Source organism: Diabrotica virgifera, chromosome 6 (assembly GCF_917563875.1).
Source record: "Diabrotica virgifera virgifera chromosome 6, PGI_DIABVI_V3a".
Classification (NCBI taxonomy): domain Eukaryota; kingdom Metazoa; phylum Arthropoda; class Insecta; order Coleoptera; family Chrysomelidae; genus Diabrotica; species Diabrotica virgifera.
The window spans coordinates 7,865,834-7,889,291 of record NC_065448.1 but is presented as its reverse complement, the minus strand read 5'-3'; the positions used below and the strand labels follow the sequence as shown (position 1 = coordinate 7,889,291).

Sequence of the window (23,458 nt, the reverse complement as noted above, 5' to 3'; positions counted from 1 at the left end):
CTTCTAGCCATTGTAAAATAAAACATCTCAGCTACCTACTTCTTCTCCGGCATTATTAGATAACAGACAATTTTTTTACTAGATATTCATTTGGTTTCCAAAATTATTCCCTGATCCATGGGTTGAATATGCGATGTTGTATTTTTGGCAAAAACATACAACTAAAGTTTCTAGGTAGGTGTAGCATTTGGAGTCCATGGGGACCCCGGTGGTGTTCAATGTATATTGGTATGTGACAGGTTAAGCATGTATATCAACAGGATGTTTTTAATTTTTTTACATTTGACCGGATTTTTCTTCCGTTATATCGAGGTTTTACTGTAGTTTGTTATTATTCCGGTAACAAAAAATTTTGCTTAGATGGCATTATACGGGGCTGAATGGAAGCGTTGTATTTTCTCCTAACTTTAAAAAATTTTGTGGAAAAATTGAAGGGCTGATTTTGTTTCATACTCATTTCGTATTATCTCGGAGGCGTCCCTCTAAGACTTTGTTTTCTGAATTATCCAAATATCTCTTTTCTTGTAAAAGCTGTAAATAAAAACAATGTTTTGAAGGTTTATTTAATTAAAAATATCAAACGCACTAAAATTAACAACACAAAACAAAATTAACAACAAAGAAAAAACAATTAAAAAGCGGGTATGTCTCCCTCTCGCAACAACGACTGCTCGCAATATGTTTGGCATCGAATAAATAAGATGTGTTATCCTTGCCTGGGTACAGTTATGGCCTGAATTTCTCTACCAGCTATTTTCAATTCATTCCATAAATGCTCGATAGGATTGAGATCTGGGCTGCATGCGGGCCATTCTAATCTTATGATAGACCAGGGCGCATCTGTAAAAATATTAGTACATTTGGACGTTGAGAGGTGACTCAAATTTTTTTGCAGAAATTGCTTAAAAATAACTCAAATAATTTGAGTTATCCTCCCTCTCAAAAAGGTCCGGAACATTGTTTAAATAATTAAAATGTCAAAAAATGAAGGAAAAATTCGATTTCTTTCTTCGTTTTTTGATTATAACTTTAAAAGTATTCATTTCCGAGAAAAGTTGTACTGACATAAAAGTTGCGTAATTAAATTTCCTACAATATAGAATTGGTTAAAAATGTAAAAATAGTCACCCTTGTGCAAAATAGCAATAATTGCGAAAAAAGCATACAAAAACAAATATTCGCATTTTACGTTTTTCAACCATTTATGCTACACTTAGGACCTTTATATTACACCCAGAAAAACTATACGATACAGTAAAACAGTACTGTAAATTTCATTAAGATCGGTTCAATAGATTTTGCAAAATAAATTTTGCATTCCAGCTTTCGCAAAAAAATTCATTTTTTCCAAATGTTACAGGACTGAAAATAAAGCAGATATCAAGTTAAAATTTTTTGTGCATATAGAAGTGTACTGTACCTTTCATTTGAAATTTGCAAAATAAAAATCGATAAACTACCACGGCGTCAGGATTTTTTTTAAATAAACATTAATTATTGGTGCTACGCGCAGGACAGCGGATAGTTTGCTCTGATTGGGCATTCCAATCACCTTTGATAATGCTTGATACATTTTAATTTTGTTTAAATAAATTTGTTTATTGCAAAATAAAAACACATACTCTATCTTTTGAAATAACACTTTTTTTAGCAAAAACTTTCTTTGTTCATATATTTTAACTTAGAGAATAAAAGTTTATTATTTTTAAACATACGCAATTGTTTAAACAATACTTCACAAATACTTATAAAATTAGTTTGATTTTTGTGGAATTAAAATATTAAAATACAACAAAATATATAGTAAGAAAATAATATATTAGATAAAGATTGGAAGAAATTTTTGTGGAAATCAACTTGTGTGAATCGAACACCGCTGTACTGCGCGTAGCACCAAAAATTAATGTTTATTTAAAAAATTTCCTGACGCCGTGGTAATTAATCGATTTTAATTTTGAAAAATGCAAATGAATGGTACAGTACACTTCAATAAGCAAAAAAAAATTCAACTTGCTATCTGCTTTATTTTCAGTCCTGCAACATTTAAAAAAAAAGAATTTTTTTTGCGAAAGCTGGATTGCAAAATTTATTTTGCAAAATCTATTAAACCGATCTTAATGAAATTTACAGTGTTGTTTTACTATATCATAAAGTTTTTCTGGGTAAAATATGAAAGTCCTAAGTGTAGCGTAAATGGTTGAAAGTCATAAAATGCGAATACTTGTTTTTGTATGTTTTTTTCGCAATTATTGCTATTTTGCAACAAGGGTGACTATTTTTTAAATTTTTAACCAATTCTGTACTATAGGAAATTTAATTACGCAACTTTTATGTCAGTACAACTTTTCTCAGAAATGAATAGTTTTAAAGTTATAATCAAAAAACGAAGAAAAAAATCGAATTTTTCCTTCATATTTTGACATTTTGGTTATTTAAACAATGTTCCGGACCATTTTGAGCGGGAGGATAACTCAAATATTATTATTTAAATTATTTTCAAGCAATTTCTGCAAAAAAATTTGAGTTACCTCTCAACGTCCATCTCAAAACAGATGCGCCCTGGACTATGAATCCAAACTATATTTAAGATATTTATGTTTATGAGTCAACCACTGTTTTTATCCACAAACAATTGCACAGCTCTTACAAGAAAATATATATTAGGATAATTCCAAAAACAAAATCTTATTGATGCCTTCGGGATAATACGAAAGGACTATGAAATAAAATCAGCTCTTCAATTTTTCCACAGAATTTTTTAAAGTTAGGAGAAAATACAACGCTTCCATTCAGCCCCGTATAATGCCATCTAAGGAGAATTTTTTGTTACCGGAATAATAACAAACTATATCAATACATGTCGTACCTACAAACTGATGCAAGAATCTTGAAAATCGGAGTACGAATAATAAAGTTATAAGTACAAATAATAAAGTTATATATTGTAAACTTAATCAAAAATTTTTAATGGCGGAATTTTGTGCCGGTGAGTGTATTCTTGTTCAGAAATTGTCTATGAACAAACTATTGTTACTATATTTATTGAAATACTAAAATTGGAAAACATTGTCCATGTTTTATATTTGATGCGCTCTGTACAGAAAAAGTTGGTTAACTTTAAAAAGCGCACTACCTTTTACGCTAAGCTGGTCTCACGCCTGACTTGCAAAAACATGCGGTGTAAAGCTTCATTTACACCCGATTTCATAATAAAGTTAAAGTGGACTTTAACTATAAAAATTGCATTGTTAAAGTCAACTTTATATTTAAAGTCCACTTCAATTTTATTATGAAATCGGGCGTTAGGTTCAAAACAAACAGACCATGCTGCAGCGCTACGCTATGGATCTACAAAGTAGTTTCCGATGATTAGCCGTGAATTCTTATATAAATTAAACATTCCATCTCGGACATCCAGGCCAATGTCGCTCGTCTGGGATGAAACGTTTAATTTACATAAAAATTCACGGCTAATCATCGGAAACACCCGTGTTGAGCTGCCCCCCCCCCCACTTGCAACAATTAAAAAACAAATAGCCCTGATTTATGAGCTATTTATGAGCTTTCATATTCCGCAAACTAAAAATTTTGAGCTCGTTCCACTGAGCAGGAATCTAATACTTTAGTGGGGGTGCCCCCCACTACTTAAAAATAGGAATATTGAATCGGTTTTTGCGGCAGAATTACGAGCTATTTATGAGCTCTTGAAATTATATAGTTTCGATTTTTGAGCTCATCCCCTTCACCCCCAAACAACCCTTTAATTGATTTAACTTAAGAGAGAAATGCTGAGAACACTTAAAATATATCGTATTGCGGATATAATTCCTATAGCGTATATACTCTAAGAATATACTATTAAATCACGTGCATTTCGATTATTCAGCTACAACCCCTTCGCAAGAAAACCACCCTATCTTCCCGGCTTAAGAGAAAGTTGTACTTAAAATGCATTAAATTAATTATTTGGCGACTACATATCATTTAATAATTTATAAGCTTCCAAATTACGCGCATTTAAATCAGTAAATTGCAATTTATTTTGTATAGTGCAGTCACTGAAAGTAAAAATCAACGATTACCTTCAATTTCGGTGAACCTTCATCGATTTTCACGAAAATTGGTCAGTGGTTAGAGGATACCTCAAGAAACAAAGGTGACATGGTACCACCTTGCGCCTTTACCCTGAGGGTGGATACCGCCCCTTCTCGGGGGTGAAAATTATTTTATAAAAAATAACTGCACAAATCTATAAAAGAACAAATTATAAGCAAAATTTATTATATAAAGTTATTAAAATAAGTCAATACTTTTTAAGTTATTAAAGATCAAAAATTTTAATTATTCGTGAAAAAAGTGCATGTTTTGAAGCGGTTTTTCGTAAATCGCTGAAAAACTGTAAGTTTTTACAAAAAAGTTAATAGTAGTTTAATTCGTATAGCTTATATTCTAAGAATAAACTCTTAAATCACGCGCCTTTCGATTATTGAGCTACAACCCCTTCGCAAGAAAACCATCCCATATTCCCGGCTTAAGAGAGAGTTGTGCTTAAAATAATTTAAATTAATTATTTGGCGACTAGATATCGTTTAATAATTTATGAGCTCGCAAAATATACTCATCTCAATTGTTGAATTGCCATTTTCTTTCTATAGTGCAGTCACTGAAGGTAATAATCAACTATGACCTTCGATTTCGGTAAATCTCCATTCATTTTCACGAAAATTCGTGAGCGGATTTTGATGCTATCAACTGTTTCTGCAGCTCATTTTTGATAGGTATTTCAAGTTCTTTGACAAGTATTTAGTACCTAAGTGTTATAAAATGCATCTCTTTCCCGTTATTTAAGCTTGAATCCTTAGATTTGAACAGTCGCAGAAAAAAATATACATTTAATTACCAATAACTTATTTTAAATTAACATTAAAGGGTTTTTCAAGTAAGCAATTTATTATATTTTTTATTAGCTTCAATTTTAGTGATGAACAGTTTTTTGTAAAAACTTACAGTTTTTGAGTTATTTATGAAAAATCGCTTTAAAGCATGTATTTTCTTTCACAAAAATTAAAATATTTGATCTTTACTAACTCAAAAAGTATTGATTTATTTTAATCACATTATATAACAAATTTTGCTTACAATTTGTCCCTCTCTCGATTTGTGGGGTTATTTTTAATAAAGTAATTTTCACGCCCGAGAAGTGATGACATATACACCAGGTTAAAACCCCAAGTTGTTATTGTTAATTCGTGAAAATGAATGGAATTTACCGAAATCGAAGGTCATAGTTGATTTTTACCTTCAGTGACTGCACTATAGAAAGAAAATGGCAATTCAATAATTAAGATGCGTATATTTTGCAATCTCATAAATTATTAAACGATATGTAGTCGCCAAATAATTAATTTAAATTATTTTAAGTACAACTCTCTCTTAAGCCGGGAATATGGGTTGGTTTTCTTGCGAAGGGGTTGTAGCTCTATAATCGAAAGGCGCGTGATTTAAGAGTTTATTTTTAGAATATAAGCTATACGAATTAAACTACTATGAACTTTTTTGTAAAAACTTACAGTTTTTCAGTGATTTACGAACAACCGCTTCATAACATGCATTTTTTCACGAATAATTAAAATCTTTGATCTTTAATAACTTAAAAAGTATTGAGTTATTTTATTAACTTTATATAATAAATTTTGCTTTTAATTTGTTCTTTTATTGATTTGTGCAGTTATTTTTAATAAAATAATTTTCACCCCCGCGAAGGGGCGGTATCCACCCTCAGGGTAAAGGCGCAAGGTGGTACCATGTCACCTTTGTTTCTTGACGTATCCTCTAACCACTGACCAATTTTCGTGAAAATCCATGAAGGTTCACCGAAATTGAAGGTAATTGTTGATTTTTACCTTCAGTGACTGCACTATACAAAATAAATTGCAATTTACTGATTTAAATGCGCGTAATTTGGAAGCTTATAAATTATTAAATGATATGTAGTCGCCAAATAATTAATTTAATGCATTTTAAGTACAATTTTCTCTTAAGCCGGGAAGATAGGGTGTTTTCTTGCGAAGGGGTTGTAGCTCAATAATCGAAATGCACGTAATTTAATAGTTTATTCTTAGAGTATATAAGCTATAGGAATTATATCCGCAATAAATTTCTCAGCATTTTTCCCTTAAGTTAAATCAATTAAAGGGTTGTTTGGGGGTGAAGGGGATGAGCTCAAAAATCGAAACTATATAATTTCAAGAGCTCATAAATAGCTCGTAATTCTGCCGCAAAAACCGATTCAATATTCCTATTTTTAAGTAGTGGGGGGCTGACTCAGCCCCCCCCCCCCACTAAAGTATCAAATTCCTGCTCAGTGGAACGAGCTCAAAATTTTTAGTTTGCGGAATATGAGAGCTCATAAATAGCTCATAAATCAGGGCTATTTGTTTTTTGATTTTTGCAAGTGGGGGGGGGGGGGGGGGGCAGCTCAACACGGGTATCGGAAACTACTTTGTGGGTCCACAGCGTAGCGCTGCAGCGTGGTCCGTTTGTTTTGAACCTTATACTTGGCAACTTTACTGGCTGAAATTACGTGCGGCCACTAAACATAATATGTAAACAATTAGAAACTGCCCTTGCTAGCACTTTCCTGTTGTTTACACACATGGCAATAGTGACCGCCAGTACTTTCAGCCACTAAATTAGCCAAGTGTAAATGAAGCTTTAGACCTATTCTGCAACTTGAAAATGAATCGGCCGGCTGTTTCTATGACCGGAATTCAATAGTGCCAACGTTCCCGTAGACAACCTTAACAGTCGAAAATCTCTATAAAAAACTTTGTTTCCGCGACTTTTGGCCATGTTTTTAACATTCCGTCCCATTGTGAAGAGGTTAAATTCAAAATTTGACACAGATTAAAACTTTTTCATTTATAAAAATTGAACTTTTATACGAACGCAAACATAGAGGTTAAAGATTCAAATAGTATTGTATAAATATCACAAATAATAGCATTGAAAACTAAAAATAGACAAAACTAGAACGCCTCTAATAAATTTCAGAGAATGCAAAATAAAACAACGTTGATTTACGTTGTATTCTTTATAGTTAATCTTCTAATATACAGGGGGCGGCAAAAATGTTTTTACAGAAGTCGAATGAAAGCATTTGGGTACCTATAAATATGAGTTAATAAAAACTTATGTGGATAAAAATACTACCGTTAGGTTTTGACGAGGCGAGTTTAAAAACACGGATTGTAAAGGGTGTACCAAAATTTACGAATGATTTAAATTTAATAAAAAAAAAAACACTTTTTTTTCTTTAGATTGTAATTTTTTTTGTTGAATCATACGATACGGTTATGTATGAAATAGTAGATCAAGCAAATGTTCCTGTGGCTTTGCTGACACGTACGCACTATTTTATCGATTTTTCATGACTATTTTGCGCAAATGTTGTCGAATTTCGTTGACGTAGCTTTGCATTTTATCCTTCAACGCACGAGTGGTTTTAGGCTTGTTGGCATAGAATTTTGACTTCTCATCATCATGGCATCTATACTCCTAGCGGAGTGATTGCCGCTCTTTTTGGGCTCTTCTGTTTTATTTGTCGCGTTTTATCAGTCCGCATTAACATTTTGGTTTTAAAATTGGTTGCGTGACTTGGCTGCTTCTATAATATTTCTCCATTCTTTCCTGGTTTTGCTTATGGTTATCCATTCTTTAACACCCATCTTCTTAAGGTCCGCAATTATCTGTTTTTCCCATCTAGTTTTGGGTCTTCCTCGTGGTCTGCCTGATACTGTTCTCTATTTGGTGAATCTGTTTCTGGATTTCTCCTTTCTATATGTCCCATCAATCATGAGTTTCTGTGCCTTGATCTATCTAACGATGTCTTCTCCTTTCAAAAGTTCTCTTACTTCATAGTTCATCAGTTTCCTAAATCCATTATTACCTGTTATTCTCTGTTTAGTGGGCCTGCTATTCTCTGAATAATTTTTCTCCCTAGGATCCTCAATCTTTTCCCATCTTTCTGTGTCAAGCACATTATTTCAGCACCATAATATGATTACTGATCTAATTGCTGCTCTGTAAATTTTCAGTTTAGTATTCTGAGTAAGCTTCTTATCTTTGAAGAAGATGTTGTATTTCCAGTAGATAGGTTCTGTTTCCTGCCAGGATTCTTTCATTGATTACTATGCTTCTATCATTAGTTTCATTAACTGAGACCCCAAGGTATTTAAATTGTTCTACCGTTTCAAACTCAATGCCAATATTTAACTTTGTCACATTAACTATATTTTTTCTTGAGTGTATTAAGTATTATGTTTTATTTTGATTTATTCCCAAATCCCTCTTGGATGCTTCATTGCACAGCTTCGCAAATATTTCCTTTAAACTGTTTCGGTTTCTAGTAATCAATGCTATATGTCGTCAGCGTACACCACAAGTTGCGACGTCGATGTTATAAGCGTACCTTTAATTTCGGTAGCTTTTATTCTTCCTTCTATATTCTATAGTGACATTGATAGAGAGTCGCCCTGCCGTACTCCAGTTGCCATTATGTATTACATTTTTGGAGATGATGCATTTCTTATTATCGCTGCCGTCGATCCTTCCATTGTCATTTTCGTAACCTTTATGAGTTTTATTAGGATATCTAGGTTTTTCTTATCTTCTATTACACCGTGTCTTATTTGACTTCAAATAATCCCATAAAAATAAATATTGATGGTGTTAAATCACACGATCTAGGTGACCAATTCTGATCACCAAAACGAGAGCATCAATATCATCCAATTTAGGCAGCAATAGCTTTTTTATCATGTTGTGGAGCAGGGAAAGGATGGAATATTTCAAATAATAAAAAATAATAGTGTAGCGTTTTTAATAAAAATAAAACTCTCGGTTCGATTTATACAGGGTGTCTCATAATTAATTGGGCATTAGCTAATGGGCAAAATATTAAGATTTAACCAAAATCGCTTAAATAAAATATGGCCCCTTACTGAGTTACAGGGTATTGTGTTTAAAAATTTAAAAACTAGTTTTGCTCACTATTTTAAAACTATTAATCACAATACTCTCTATATAAATAACCTACTCTTCACTCGTAACGATAAAGTCAATAGTTTTCGAGATATTTGAAATTAAACATGTGTAACGGCACAGTTATCTTAATTAATGTATTGTGCCGCTTAATTTTTAAGTTCAAATATTTCGAAAACTAATGAATTTATCGTTAAGAATGAATAATATACTCTTCAGTCTTTATGATAAAATCATTAGTTTTCGAGATATTTGAAGTTTAAAATTAAGCGGAACAATACATTAATCAAAATATATGTGCTGTTACATGTTTAACTTCAAATATTTCGAAAATTAATGACTTTATCGTTACGAGTAAAGAGTACGTTATTTACATAAAGAGTGGCGTAAAATTTGAGAAGGATCAACCATTCGCTGTCCCCTGTCGTACGCCGCTGGTAGTAGCCAGAAACGTTTATTTGTCATAATTTCATAGGGTGTATAATACCTACACTTTCTGCCAAGTATGAAGAGGATACGTCGAATAGTTTTAAAATACTGAGCAAAAATAGTTTTTAAATGTTTAAACAAAACACCGTGTAACTCAGTAAGGAGCCATATTTTATTTAAGCGATTTTGGTTAAATCTTAATATTTTGATATCTTCTATCACCCATTAGCTAATGTCCAATTAATTATGGGACACCCTGTATACGACTATTTATTTATAAGTTTGCAGCTTGAATTTATCTTAATAACTAACTTAACTAACAAAAGCGCGTGTTATACAGTGATAAGCGCGCTAATAACCGGCAAAATAACGCAAAAGATGGAAAATACTACATTACATACTCCTGTCACAGACGTTTAAAGGTGGGAGACTATGTAATGTAATGTTAATTTATGCGTCTATACCGATAATTTCCACCTCTACTAGTTTTATTTATTTTTATCTCACAACTTAATATGTTGTCCATCTTTTGCGTTATTTTGCCGGTTATTAGCGCGCTCATCACTGTATATACAAATACAGGAATTCTAGAAAAGTCCATCTCTATTTCACCAGTATTTCGAACGGCACCTCTCGTAATTTCTGGAACAGCCATTACTGCGCATCTCCGCGCATTACGCCGCGGTGATTTGAGAACATGGCCGAGAACATGCTCGAGTTGGAATCGTTACACGGGGGAGGTCTGAAATAACCCCATTTGTTACAATAATTTAGCATTTAATGGTTTTAGTATTTGAATTTGTTCAACCGAAATAGTCAGTTTATTATTGAGTTCTACAATTATTGCATGTTTTTTTAAATTCCGAATATCTTGAGCTAATTTCTGTTTATTGTTTCAGTCTAAACCAAGAAATAGAGCATTTCTACCGTTATATGAGTCCAACATACGCCGAAGATAGGATCCGGTTGGAAGTGGTAAATCGCATCGAAAAAATCATCACCACAAAGTGGCCCGAAGCTAAAGTTGAGATTTTCGGATCTTATAGGACAGGGCTATATCTACCGACTAGTGACATTGACCTTGTAGTTATAGGTTTGTACAAACACTAAAATATATATGTATATGGATATAGAACCTCTAATTAGATAAGATAATATTACAAAGGATTAAATTTAAAAAAAAATTGCCTTATATTATGTCATGCTTTTTTGTTTATTTGGGTATTTTGTTCAAGGTATTTCATTAATATTTTTTTATTTTAACTTCCTTTATTTATTGAAATCTGTTATCAATATAACAATAAACAATATGTTTGACAGAGATAGAAAAAATGACACAGTGGGAGCTACACCATGTGGTGAGCACCCTTTACCTATATTTAGTTTACATTTCTGACTTTTATACAAATAAGTAACTTCAATCTAGTTCCTAGCGGTAGAGAGATCTAGAGGATCTAACCTTTTTAGTCTTTAGAGATGATAGTGTCTTGAAGTAGTTTGTACACCGGTTGTTTCTTAAACAATTTCGACATTCAGGTCATGACAAATAACATAGTTTGGCACATATCATTCGGCATTACAGACATGCCGAAGGACTTTAGACCGGAATCTTTGTAGTCTTTGCATATTTGTATTACTGGCACTTCCCCAGATTTGAATTCCATACGTCCATACCGGTCGTAGTATTGCCTTATAGATAAGTTTATTTTGGATGCTTAAGCCTGACTTCCGATTCATAAACAAGTATATTTTGTTATAAAGCATGGCCAATTGTAGTCGTTTGGACCATATAGGTCTTTTTCTTCTTCTTCTATCGTCCATTTTTTAACATATGCCTCTCCCAACTCCTTCAATCGATCTCTACTCCTTTTTTTTCTCTGGAAGCCGTCTGTTGTGAACCGGTTGTACTGCAGCCACTTGGCTTATTGTACATCTTCCATTCATTTATGAAACCCATTCCAGAATTCTGGAACCCTGTACCAGCTTGTACAGGTCTAGTGGGTGGGTGCCATATATATTTGGAGTCACTTAGATGTCTCCGAAAAGTGTTTGCCGCCTCCGATCCAATGCCTCACAGTCATGCAAAATATGGTTGACTGTTTCAGGTTCTCTGTTACAGAGTCTGCAGCTCAAGTCTCCATGAAACAGCCCCATTGTATGCAGGTGACCCTTAACTGGCGCATGTCCAGTGAGGAAACCTGTTATGACTCTGAGCTGATTCCTGCTTGTTTTCAGCAGTAACTCAGCCCTACTAGCACATGTCCATCTGATATACATCTTGCCATGTGTTTGACCGGGTACACTCTCCCAGTGTGAGTTGTGTTGGCTTCGGATCCAGGCTTTTTTCGTTCGCGGACGGTGCTTTTTGGCACTCCCACAGCCGGCTCTGGACCCAGGTATTTTGTAGCTGATACTCTCTTGGCAAGTGCATCAGCTCTTTCATTGCTGTATATGCCCCGATGACCTGGAACCCATACCAGTACAACACTGTTATGTTGTGCCAGTCTGTCAAGTTCTTCTCGACATTCCCACACCAGCCTAGAGTTCACCTTAGGGTTTATAAGAGCCCCAATGGCTGCTTGGCTATCTGTGCATATGTTAACCCGCTGTAGTTTGAATGCCCTCAGGTTGTTTTCTCTTGCACATTGCAAGGTTGCAAAAATCTCTGCCTGAAATACGGAGGTATATTCTCCCAGTGGAACAGAAATGTTGAAATTTTCACCTACAGAATATTCCTGCGCCCGAACCGTCTGCAGTTTTAGACCCGTCCATATACCAGATGTAACCCTGCAGTTTGGGTCGAGAGTTTCCTCTGTCCCATTCGTCTCTGTCTACTTGAAAAGGTACTTCAGGCTTGTATCTTGATGTCATATGGTCAGAAATCATCATCCATTCGGCATCATTAGTTTCATTCGTTATTCTACTATGTCCTGATTTAACTGGTACGTTGCTCAGGTTTTCTCGCAGTCTATAATCTCTACCCTGAGCAACGCCAACGTCTTAATGTTACCAAGCCATTTCATCTGTGGTCTTGGCAAGTGTGCCAATTTTTGTTGTGATATGTTCGACTTTAGTAAGTACATATACTACAGAAACAACCAGATACTTTGTTCAACTGGTACCTGGTACAACATACCCACCGGAGTTCACCGATTACTGATCCATAGACCCGATATAATTGCAGCAGCAGTATTACCAATAGGTAAACTATCAGGAAAGTCTTATTACAAGAACCAAGAGCTCTCTCTCTCTCTCTCTTAGTCCCACTTTCAATTGCTTCGGACACTGATGATTGTTCAGAAAATTATGTTTGTAGAACCACAGATTCCTACGAATTGTATAAGATTTGGTCTGCCATATTGGATTCGCCATTTTGAATTTTTCAATTTTTACATCAAATTCGTAATCAGCAAGGTCAAAAACTTTACAGTACCTATCATTTTAGTCCAAATAATCTAAAATAATAGGCATATGTAATTTGGTCACTGGTAATCGGCACTGGTAATCAGCGTGGTCGAGAACCTTATAGTACACATTCATGTCCATATTGATAGATATATACAAGGGTCATTCGTACAAAAAAGGTTCCCTATGCGGCTGAGAAAAGTGCTACGTCCTGGGAGAAATCTGGCAACCCTGCCTTATACATCAACTCTCCCTCTCTCTTACCCTACCACTTTCGCCTCACTGCATCTGCATTGCTCAGTGTCAACATAGCAGCCTTCGAAGATGGAGGTCTTGCTCGAGATTACCGCCATTGTGAAATTCCTCCTGTGAAATGTTTTTTAAATGCAAAATGGATTTCACCTATTATTGACATTCATCGTCAGGTAATCGAAGTTTATGGTTAAAAGTTCTGTTCAACATGTTCGTAGATGGTGTAGGTGTAGAGAATTCACTGAAGATCGGAGCGGAAGGACTTCAGATTCATCGTGAATTTCCGTTCGGCCTTTACTGAATTTTCTACAGCATTTTCGAACATGTTGAACAGATATGAATTTTAACCCTTAACTTCGATTAATTGACGATGAATGTCAATAGCTGAAATTCATTTTACATTCAAAATAAAGGTATCATAGCCTGATTTTCATCTTGGTGGTAACAGTGAAGGGGACCTCCATCTTAGAAGGCTGCAATTCGTCGCACTGAGCAGTGTAGAAAATTGGCGGATTGTAGTAGATTTTGGTTTCGCTTCTACTTGTTTATATCAGTTCCAGTTTGATATGATTTGTAATGTTTCAGGAAAATGGACACATCTACCTTTAAGAACTCTAGAACAAGAATTTTTAGAAAAGGATGTCGCCGTGCCGGACAGTATAAAAGTGTTGGACAAGGCGTCAGTGCCCATCGTCAAGTTAACCGACAAAAAAACGGACATCAAAGTGGACATTTCTTTTAACATGTGTAACGGTGTCAAATCGGCCGAACTCATAAAGAACTTCATCGAAAAATTCCCAGTTTTACCCAAATTAGTATACGTCCTCAAACAATTCCTTTTCCAAAGAGACTTAAACGAAGTGTTCACCGGAGGCATCTCGAGTTATAGTTTGATATTGATGTGCATCAGTTTTCTGCAGCTGCACCCCAGGCCGGACATCGTTCAGAACGGCCACCTCAATGTGGGGGTACTCCTCATCGAGTTCTTCGAGTTATACGGTAGGAAATTCAACTATATTAAGACTGGCATTAGGATACGAGACGGAGGAAAGTATCTCGACAAAGATGATATGCAGAAGGAGATGATCGACGGCCATAGACCTAGTATGTTGTGTATAGAAGACCCTCTTCTGCCGACGAATGATATTGGTAGGAGTAGTTATGGCGTCTTGACGGTAAGTTTTTGTTTTAATTATTTGTGCTTTAAGAATCTGTGTTTTATGGTAGGGGGGCCCAAGCGGGGATTTTTGCAGTAACTCGAGCGCGTCAGATTATCATATGGGGAGAACCCTGGTACCCTGTAGATGTACCTATACCATATATTGGCTCTAAACGCAGGGGAGTTCGTTAAGGAGAGGCCGAAAAAAAATCTATCCTTAGAAAAACTCAAAATCGTCAGATTAAGATAAGGTAAGTTAAGTAATACATGCAAAACAGTGTATATTTCAAAAATCTGACGATTTGAGCCGGGCGTAAGGAAATGGGTGAGTCACAAAATTTCACAAGAAAAAAACGTATATTTCGGGAAATGAACAATAGATCTAAAAACTAAAAAATACGTGCTCAATATTTGTCAAAAATCTATCGAATGATACCAAACACGACTAACCACGGAGAGGGGTGGGGGGTAAATTTAAAATTTTAAATACGAATCCCGCGATATTTCGCCAAATGAACATCAGATCGAAAAACTGAAAAATACACTTATTCAATATGTTTGAAAAATCTATCGAATGGCATCAAACACGACCCCCTCGGATGTGGGGTGGGGGGTTACTTTAAAGTTTTAAATAGGAACCCCTATTTTTTATTGCAGATTCGGATTCCTTACGTAAAAATAAGTAACTTTTATTTGAAACATTTCTTCGAATTATGGATAGATGGCGCTATAATCGGAAAAAACGATTGTTGGAAATGGAAAATTAAATTAAAAAATGGAAAGTCCCCACTAAAATGGAAATCTTTACTTAACTTTTTTTGGTTTTAGAACCTACTCTTCACAAACTTTTTTTGGTTTTAGAACCTACTCTTCACAACCCAATAGGTCCCCAAAGCGCTTGAGTGACTGCACATTTAGCATACTTTCCTCCCCTACTATAACTACACTCCTCCAAAAAATTAACGCACCACCTTAAAAATGTGTAATTTTTGATGTCTCGAATTTCCTAAACCTGTTGTCCGATTTAAGTGATTTTTTTAATATGTTATAGCCTTATTCTTTAACAATATCGCTGTAATAATATTGTTGCGAGACAGGTAAATTGTCATTGTATACCGGATGTACCAATCAAACTGTGATTTATTTTAAAGTCCACAACACCCTGTGGAATATTACCTGTATACGTGCCAATGGTGAATGTAAAATTCTTAATTATATGTCGAAAAATGCGCAATAACTATGTACAGCCGGTTCCTAAAAAAACTGATACGACTCTTAGTAAGATTTGATCATGTTGAGCAGTGTATTTGATTGATCTGACATTATATTGATTATGACAGACAATTAATAAAATAAACAAACAACAAACAACTGATTCATGAAAAAACTAATAAGTATTTTAGAAAAATTTAAACGCAGGATGAAAGATTACATTATTACCGAGGGCGGAAAGCCCCTTAGAATAAACAAGCAGTTTCTATTGAATGAAATATTTGAAATTAAATATCACACTTTTTTTTATTTTCAGCCCTGTAACTTATTAAAATAAATAATATAGAAGTTTTCAGGGACTTTCAGTCCTCGGTAATAATGTAGTCTTTCATTCTGAGTTTAAATTTTTCAAAAATATTTATTAGTTTTCTCAGGATTCGAAAAAAAAATGAATACAATTAAAATACATTGAGAATTTTGACATGCGTCACAATTTTGCATTAACTCAATGTAAAATTCTTAACTGTTGAATTCCAGCTTCCCTAATTATTTGACATCAAAAGACATTAGAAACTATTTTTGTAGATGATTGAAATCTGTATTGAAAACAACTGTTAAAATTGGTCTACGTAATTAAACATATTCCAAAATTTTGTAAAAATGTAATACATTTCAGTTTTCAGCCCAAACTTAGGCCACACACAATGCAATAATGTTCACATTTTTGAACTGTCAATATTTTTATTTTATCATCTATTGTTTAAAAACAATATAGTTGATAAGATACCCTCAGTTGCGGAGAAAGTATTAATAATAAAGATTAATAATAAAGTCTAATAACCGTGGAACAGAATAAGCTATCTGACAAATTTTAAGATTTGGCAGTGACATTGACAGTATGTAAATATTAAGTATTTATCCTTCAAAATACACTGCTCAATTTTCTACAAAATACGCGTCAAGAGTCGTATCAGTTTTTTTTGGAACCAGGTGTACCTCTTAAAACCCACCAATTTTCATTTGCATATCTCAATAGGTTTTAGAGCAATAAATAAATCGTCAGTTTGTAAGAAAAATTTCAACACCCCCTATCTCGGAAACAAAGCATTTGCGGGCATACGTTTATAAAGCGAACTGTCATTATTTTATCATGCAGAATTACCCCTTAAAGTTTGTCAATACTTATTTAAAATCACACTGTATTAATGAAAAACATGGCTAGTTGTTAAAGTACCTAACGTTTTTATTATCCAAATAAGCGAATGAATAAAAAAACAGAATGTTAAGAAAACCTGAGGATATAGTTGGGTTTTAATTTCAGTATTTTATAAATACATACTAGAATATTCCACAAGGTGTTACGAACTTTGAGAAAAAAACACATTTTGACTGGTACACCCGGTATACAATGGCAATTTACCTGAGCAACAATATGATTACAGCGATAATGTTAAAGTACAAGTCTATAACATATTAAAAAAATCACTTAAATCAGGCAACAGGTTTAGGAAATTTAGGAAATTGGAGACATCAAAAATTACCCATTTTGAAGGAGTGTAGGTTATTGTTGTTTATTCTCATTATATCGTCGAGAAAGACAGTATTTAATGATTAAGGACCGAATTATCAAAAATTTAATGCAAATATGTCCAAAATGTTTAAAATATGTTTGAAATATTCGCAATAAAATACTTTTTTAAAGCAAGGCTCAGTACTCCTCAGATACATCTAAAGGTGGGAAACTATGTAATGTAATGTTAATTTATACGTTTATATCGATAATTTCCACCTCTACTAGTTTCGCCTCTTTTTATCTCAAAACTTACATATTATGTTTTCCATCTTTTGCATTATTTTGCCGGTTTTTAGCGCGCTCATCACTGTTTAACCAACTGTACTTTTCAGATTCATTTAAAAGATTAAGATTTTCAAATATTTGAACTAAGCTTTTCAAACATTTATTAGTGTTAGTAATAGGCCTGGATCCTGCATACCTAAAAAAAGTTGATTAATAGCAAGCTGTAAACTTGTTCAACAGCTTCAACAACTTGTCACTATAATCGGAGAATACAGTAAGCGAATGGGATTAGAGATTAATACCAAAAACACCAAATTCATGATCCATCTCCAGAAACTTGGATGCATTTGAAAACTCCACCATAACACTGAATACTAAGTCCATTGAGAGAGTGAGCAAATTCAAATACCTAGGAACGTGGCTTTTTGAAGACTGGGCATCGAACAGGGAAGTAAAATGTCGCATTGAGCAAGCTCGACAAGCTTTCGTAAAATTCAGGAAGGTACTGAGCTGCTCAGAGTTCGACCTTACACTGAGACTAAGGTTTACTAAATGCTACGTGTGGTCGGTGCTGCTATACGGCATAGAGGGCTGGACACTCAAAACGAGGGATATAAACAGATTAGAAGCCTTCGAAATGTGGCTTTATCGCCGTATCCTAAAGATACCATGGACTGATTCCTGATTCTAATGATTTAACTTTGTAAGACTATATAGGTTATACTTATAACTATCCTTTGTACTTTTATAATTATTGTTGTTTTATACCTACGTACTCTGTAAATGCTATATGCGTAAATAAAATTTTGACTTTGACTTGACGGCGAAAGTCACAAATGTGGATGTCCTTAAAAGAATCAACCAAGAACGTCAGCTTTTCGAAAACATCAAGAAAAGAAAAACGGCGTATTTGGGTCACATCATTCGAAACGAAAAATACCAGTTCCTTCAACTTATAATCCAGGGTAAAATTGAAGGCAAGAGAGGAATAGGATGCAAGAAAATGTCCTGGCTCCGAAACATAAGGCAATGGACAGGGATTACCGACATACAATCACTGATACACATTGCAAGAAACAGAGAGTTAATGGAAAATGTGATCGCCAACATCCATTAGTGGATTTGCATTTGAAGAAGAAGAAACTTGTTAATAGCTTAACGGTGTCTAGTCAGACAAACTTTGATGTATTAGAACACTGCAACAGGGGAAGTTTTAATTGTGGAACGTGATTTTAATTGTGGAACGTGTCATCCTGACAAGTTTATGATTGTGAAAACTAGCAGGTTGTTTTTAAGTTTATTCAATATCAAACTTTATATAATATATGAAACAATGTTTGTCCGACAAATATATTGGATGTTTTAATAAGTCCGGCACGTAGAACATTTCAAATGACAGGAATTATGTTGGTGATAAATAACAATCTGATTTTTTGCATGAGAGTTTAATGAAAGGATAACAAATCAATCGGAAATTCTGTCCGACAAAATACATGGGACTTTTTCGTAGTCTGACGTTTGAAACCTGTAACCTGTTCCACAATTAATACTTCTCCTGTTCCATTGTTTCCCTTCATCAAAGTTTGTCCGACTAGACACTGTTAAGATATTAACAAATTTTCAGCTTGCTATTAATCAACTTTTTTTTGGTACCGTAAAATGGGGTGACTTTGACCGATTTTGTACTTTAATCCTATAAAAATCATATTTTAAATTTTGCTACATTTTTGTATATGCAAATATGTTATGTGTTTAGGCGTCTACTTTCAGTAGCTTAGATTATAATTACAAGAAAATAATCATGACTTAGAAAAAAAATAAAAAATGCCTTTGGTCAAGTTTACCCCATCTGGGGGGAAGTTGACCGTATATGTTTTTTGCCTGTTAAACTTATTTTTCTTTTAGGTGGGGTTAATTTGACCGTTTTTAAACCATTTTTCTTAATTCGTTATATCAGTGGATTTAACAACCCTTGGAATATTAATTCTTTTTTTTTTTATTTAAAAATGAATTCTTAGATATTTATAAATTTGAATCGTTAAAAATAATTTTAAAAATTATACAGAGTGGCTGAAGTATATCACAATATACAGGTAAACAAATAGATTTTAAATTTATCATTGTTGTTTATGTTTAGGTTAAGAGGGCGTTCGAATGGGCTTACCAGACTCTTCTCATCGAAATCAACAAGCCATACGGACACAACTTCGTGTGTGACTCCATCCTCCAGAGAATAATCAAGGTGAAAGACCACGTGATCCAGCAAAGGCAACGGCTCGAAGAGAACATCAGATTGAGGTCTTCCCGGTCTTCCAGTGTCGGTTCAACCGGATCGAGTACCGAAGAAAGTGCTGCGAGTTCAGAAGTAAGCCCTTTATAAAATGTTCTCTATTACTAGCATTAATTATTTCATTTTATATACTACTTACTCATTCCAATATGGTAATCCCAAGGTGCTAGGTCTGGGAAATAGAATGGATGAGTCACAATCTTGCTCCAAAACGACATTAACAAGAACCTGAATGAGCTGAATGCTAGAGGGTGCACCATTTCTATTTTGTCTATTTTTCATCTCATGGGACTATTTTTCTTGAGAAACTCTTTGTTTTAAAACGGTTTACAAATTCTTGTGCAGTTGACAAAATACGTTCGTGATGTTTACAACATCCTAAACCCAAAGCATGACATAATTTCACCCTGAAACTACATGATTACATGAAATGATGTCTTTTCTTAACTCTTTTCCGACTTAGTACCTTCTCCCATTTCTTTCTTCGTTGTGTTTCTTAAACAACTCAACCCATTTTAACCCATTACCTTGGATCCGTAGGTCACCTGCGGCTAGTAACCCGATAGAAGACGAACTCCTTGACATGTTATATTGCTGCGACGACAATTCGTTAACAACCGAAGGATCTTGGACTTTAGATCCATAGTGGCTAGTGACCCGATAGAAGACCAAGTCCTTGACATGTTATATTGCTGTGACAATTCGTTAAGAACCGAAGAGCGCTATTTTGACAATTAGGAATCCCTCTACAAGCTACCATCCCAAACCTGAAAAAAGTCAATATTTTACCCATCCCTTGTATTCCTATTTTCTGGATGTCCCCCGTAAGTGAAATTTCAATTTTGTAATATCTAGTTGATTTTTTCTAGTTAATAATGAATACAGTGTCATATATTGTCAGTTATCATTGTTTTTTCTCTTTTTTGCTGTTTTCTGAGCTTCTACAACATAAATAACTTCTTTTTTGGTTATTTCCAGACTTTTTTCATTTATTCGATTATCTCTGGATGGTGGGGAAAAAGGTCTATAGTCGTCAAAAAGTGTGTGAATGTATTCTTTCCATGTCTCCAGTTTGTCTTCTGTACCTATAATTATTTTATTATTATTATTTCTTATGTGTCTTCGTGTCATTTCTTTCACTTTTTTATGGACATTAAATGTGTCGTTCAGTTTCCAGACATTTTTTTGACATCTAGTTTTCTTTAATACATCTCTGCACTTTTTTAAATGATTTTATTGATTCGTTTTTATTCTATTGGGTTTGTTATATGTTTTTGTATTACATACATGAGCTACATGATCTCTTGCGTTAGCCATTCTTATTTTCTGTTGTTTTTCTTGAACCCGATGTCTTTTGAGTAGTGTGGACATCTATAAATAACCTTTATGTTTCCTGCAGCTGATTTTGATGATATACATAGTTATAAACAAATGAAAATAAAAAACGGTAAATTTTCGCTTTTTTCGTCTATTAGATACTAAAAAGTGAAGCATTCTAAACAAATTTGAGAGTAAGAAACATAAATTGTCTAAAAAATTTTAATATGGCGTTCGCTGTTTTTGAGTTTTTATAAATATTCGTAACTATGTAAAAATTAACTTAGAACCTTCTTATTACACGAATTGCTGAGACTTCTGGTGCTTAATTTTAAATTTCAAAACAATTGGTCAAATAGTTTAAAAGTTATTTAATTTGTTTATTTCAAATTCTTTTTTTTGCAACACAAGTCAGAAAATTATGAGGTTACAGTAAGACTTCTGACAGTTTATGGAAGTAGAACATTTATACTATTGACTTAATTAAAAAAAAATGACAAAAAGTAATTTTAAACAGTGTAAAATTATTTTGCAAAAACGCGTCGATTTTTTGCTTACTTATAAACATTAGAATAATTAGAACAATTATTAGAATATTTTTTTAACCGTTATCCGTAGAAAAATTATTTTTTCATATTTGGAAAAACTGAATTTTTATACACATTTAGAAAGAAAAACAATTGTCCTAGGACAATTAGGGATGAAGTTAGCCCCCCCCTTTTTTAATTCACATATTTTTGCAAAATAATTTTGCAGTATTTAGAATTATTTTTTGTCATTTTTTTTTAATTAAATTAATAGTATAAATCTTCTTCTTTCATAAACTATCCAAAGTATTAGTGTAACTGCATCATTTTCTGACTTATAGCGTTGCAAAAAAATTAATTTGGGATAAACAAATTAAATACCTTTTAGACTATTTGACCAATTGCTTTGAAATTTAGGGTATGATTTAAGCACCAGAAGTCTCAGCATTCCGTGTAATAAGAACGTTCTAAGTTAATTTTTACATAAGTTATGAATATTTATAAAAACTCAAAATTTATGATTTATTTTGCAATTTTCTAAGCAACCAATAAGGATACATAGACATATTCAGCGAACGCCATATTGAAGTTTTCTATACGATTTATGAGTTTCTTACTCTCAAATTTGTTTAAAATGCTTAACTTTTTGGTTATAGACGAAAAAAGCGAAAATTTAACGTTTTTTGATCTTCATTTGTTTAAAACTATATATATGTATATCATCAAAATCGGCTGCAGGTAACATATAGGTTATTATTATAGATGTCCATACTACTCAAAACATTTGGTTTTGGCCTGGAGGGGGTCGTGTCACCAACAGGATATTTTTTTCCTTATTTCTCTGAACTATTACTTCAACATCTGACTGGACCAAGTTCTCTATCGTTTCTATTTCTTTCGCAACCATGATACTTATTTCATTTTTCTTTTCACTTTTTCCTTTCAACTTTCAGAAATATTTTTAGTCTAAAATCTACTATAACTGGATTGTGATCGCTTTGAATGTTAGCTCCATGATATGTTTTAGTAGATTATTAATATTTACTTCATTACTATTTCTTCTTCTGTGAAGTGACTTAATCTCCAGTTTATGATCCACGTAAACACCTTATAACTCACACATAGTAAGGATATGATTCTATAGTTTTTGTAGCTGAGTTTGTCTCCCTTCTTGTTGATTGGGCATATAATTGCTTTTTTCCAGTCTCCTGGAATTTCTTCTTTTCTTCTGCGGAATTTCTTCGGTTATTAGTTTTTGGAATCTATCTATCAGTAAGTGTCCTCCAATATTGAGAATTTCAGCTGGTATATTGTCAATCTCTGGAGCTTTGTTACTCTTCAGTGGTATAATGTCATCCATTAGCTTTGTTCCTGCAGACAGTCCATGACTGGTTTCTGACTGATTCGCATGCGCAGTTCCGTTTTCAAGCGCTTGAAAATGTAACTGCTCATGCGAATTAGTCAGAAACCAGCCATGGGTCATGGACTGTCTACGAACAAAGCAGTTGTTTCTTCCTGTCTTGAGGGTGGGTATGCTAATTCATTATTCTTTTTCTGATCTTCTGTTATCGTGATATCAGGCACAGCACGGGCTGTTTGTTTGTACTTGTTCTGTTAGCAGACCCTCGTAATTGTTTTTTCATCCTGTTATTGCTGCGTCGTCACTGATAATTTGTCCTTCACTATTTTTAAAAAGATTAGTGCGTTGTTTATGTCCCTCTCTGAGTTGTTTCAGGAATTTGTATGCTCCTCTAGTGTCACCCTGATTGAAATCTTCCTCCATTCTTAGTATTGGTCGTTGTCGTATCTCCTCTTTTTTCTTCTGCATATTTTGTCTGCCCATCTTCGTTGTTATTCAAATTTTTCACGCCTTTCTCGTGTTCTTCTTTGATTTTACTGCACGTATAGTTTAGTTCTTTTGTGTGAGAGTGGATAACTAGATAGTCTAGGCGCCAGAGGGGTCACCGTGTCCTTTTCAATTCTGATGGACAAACTCGACGGTTTCTTATGGATTTTTGGATGCTGAT

The 23,458-nt window shown here is 33.8% G+C and overlaps 1 protein-coding gene across 2 annotated transcripts in view; it reads left to right on the top strand.

The window, feature by feature from the left end:
- The window catches only part of LOC114349467 (terminal nucleotidyltransferase 4B-like), a 55,492-nt gene that overhangs the window by 13,976 nt on the left and 18,058 nt on the right, over window positions 1–23,458 (top strand). For both annotated transcript variants that reach the window (XM_028299848.2, XM_028299849.2), the window contains exons 2-4: window positions 10,371–10,564; window positions 13,714–14,303; window positions 19,435–19,662. In XM_028299848.2, coding sequence (XP_028155649.1) covers window positions 10,371–10,564; window positions 13,714–14,303; window positions 19,435–19,662 — 1,012 coding nt within the window. The remainder of the gene's footprint in view (window positions 1–10,370; window positions 10,565–13,713; window positions 14,304–19,434; window positions 19,663–23,458) is intronic.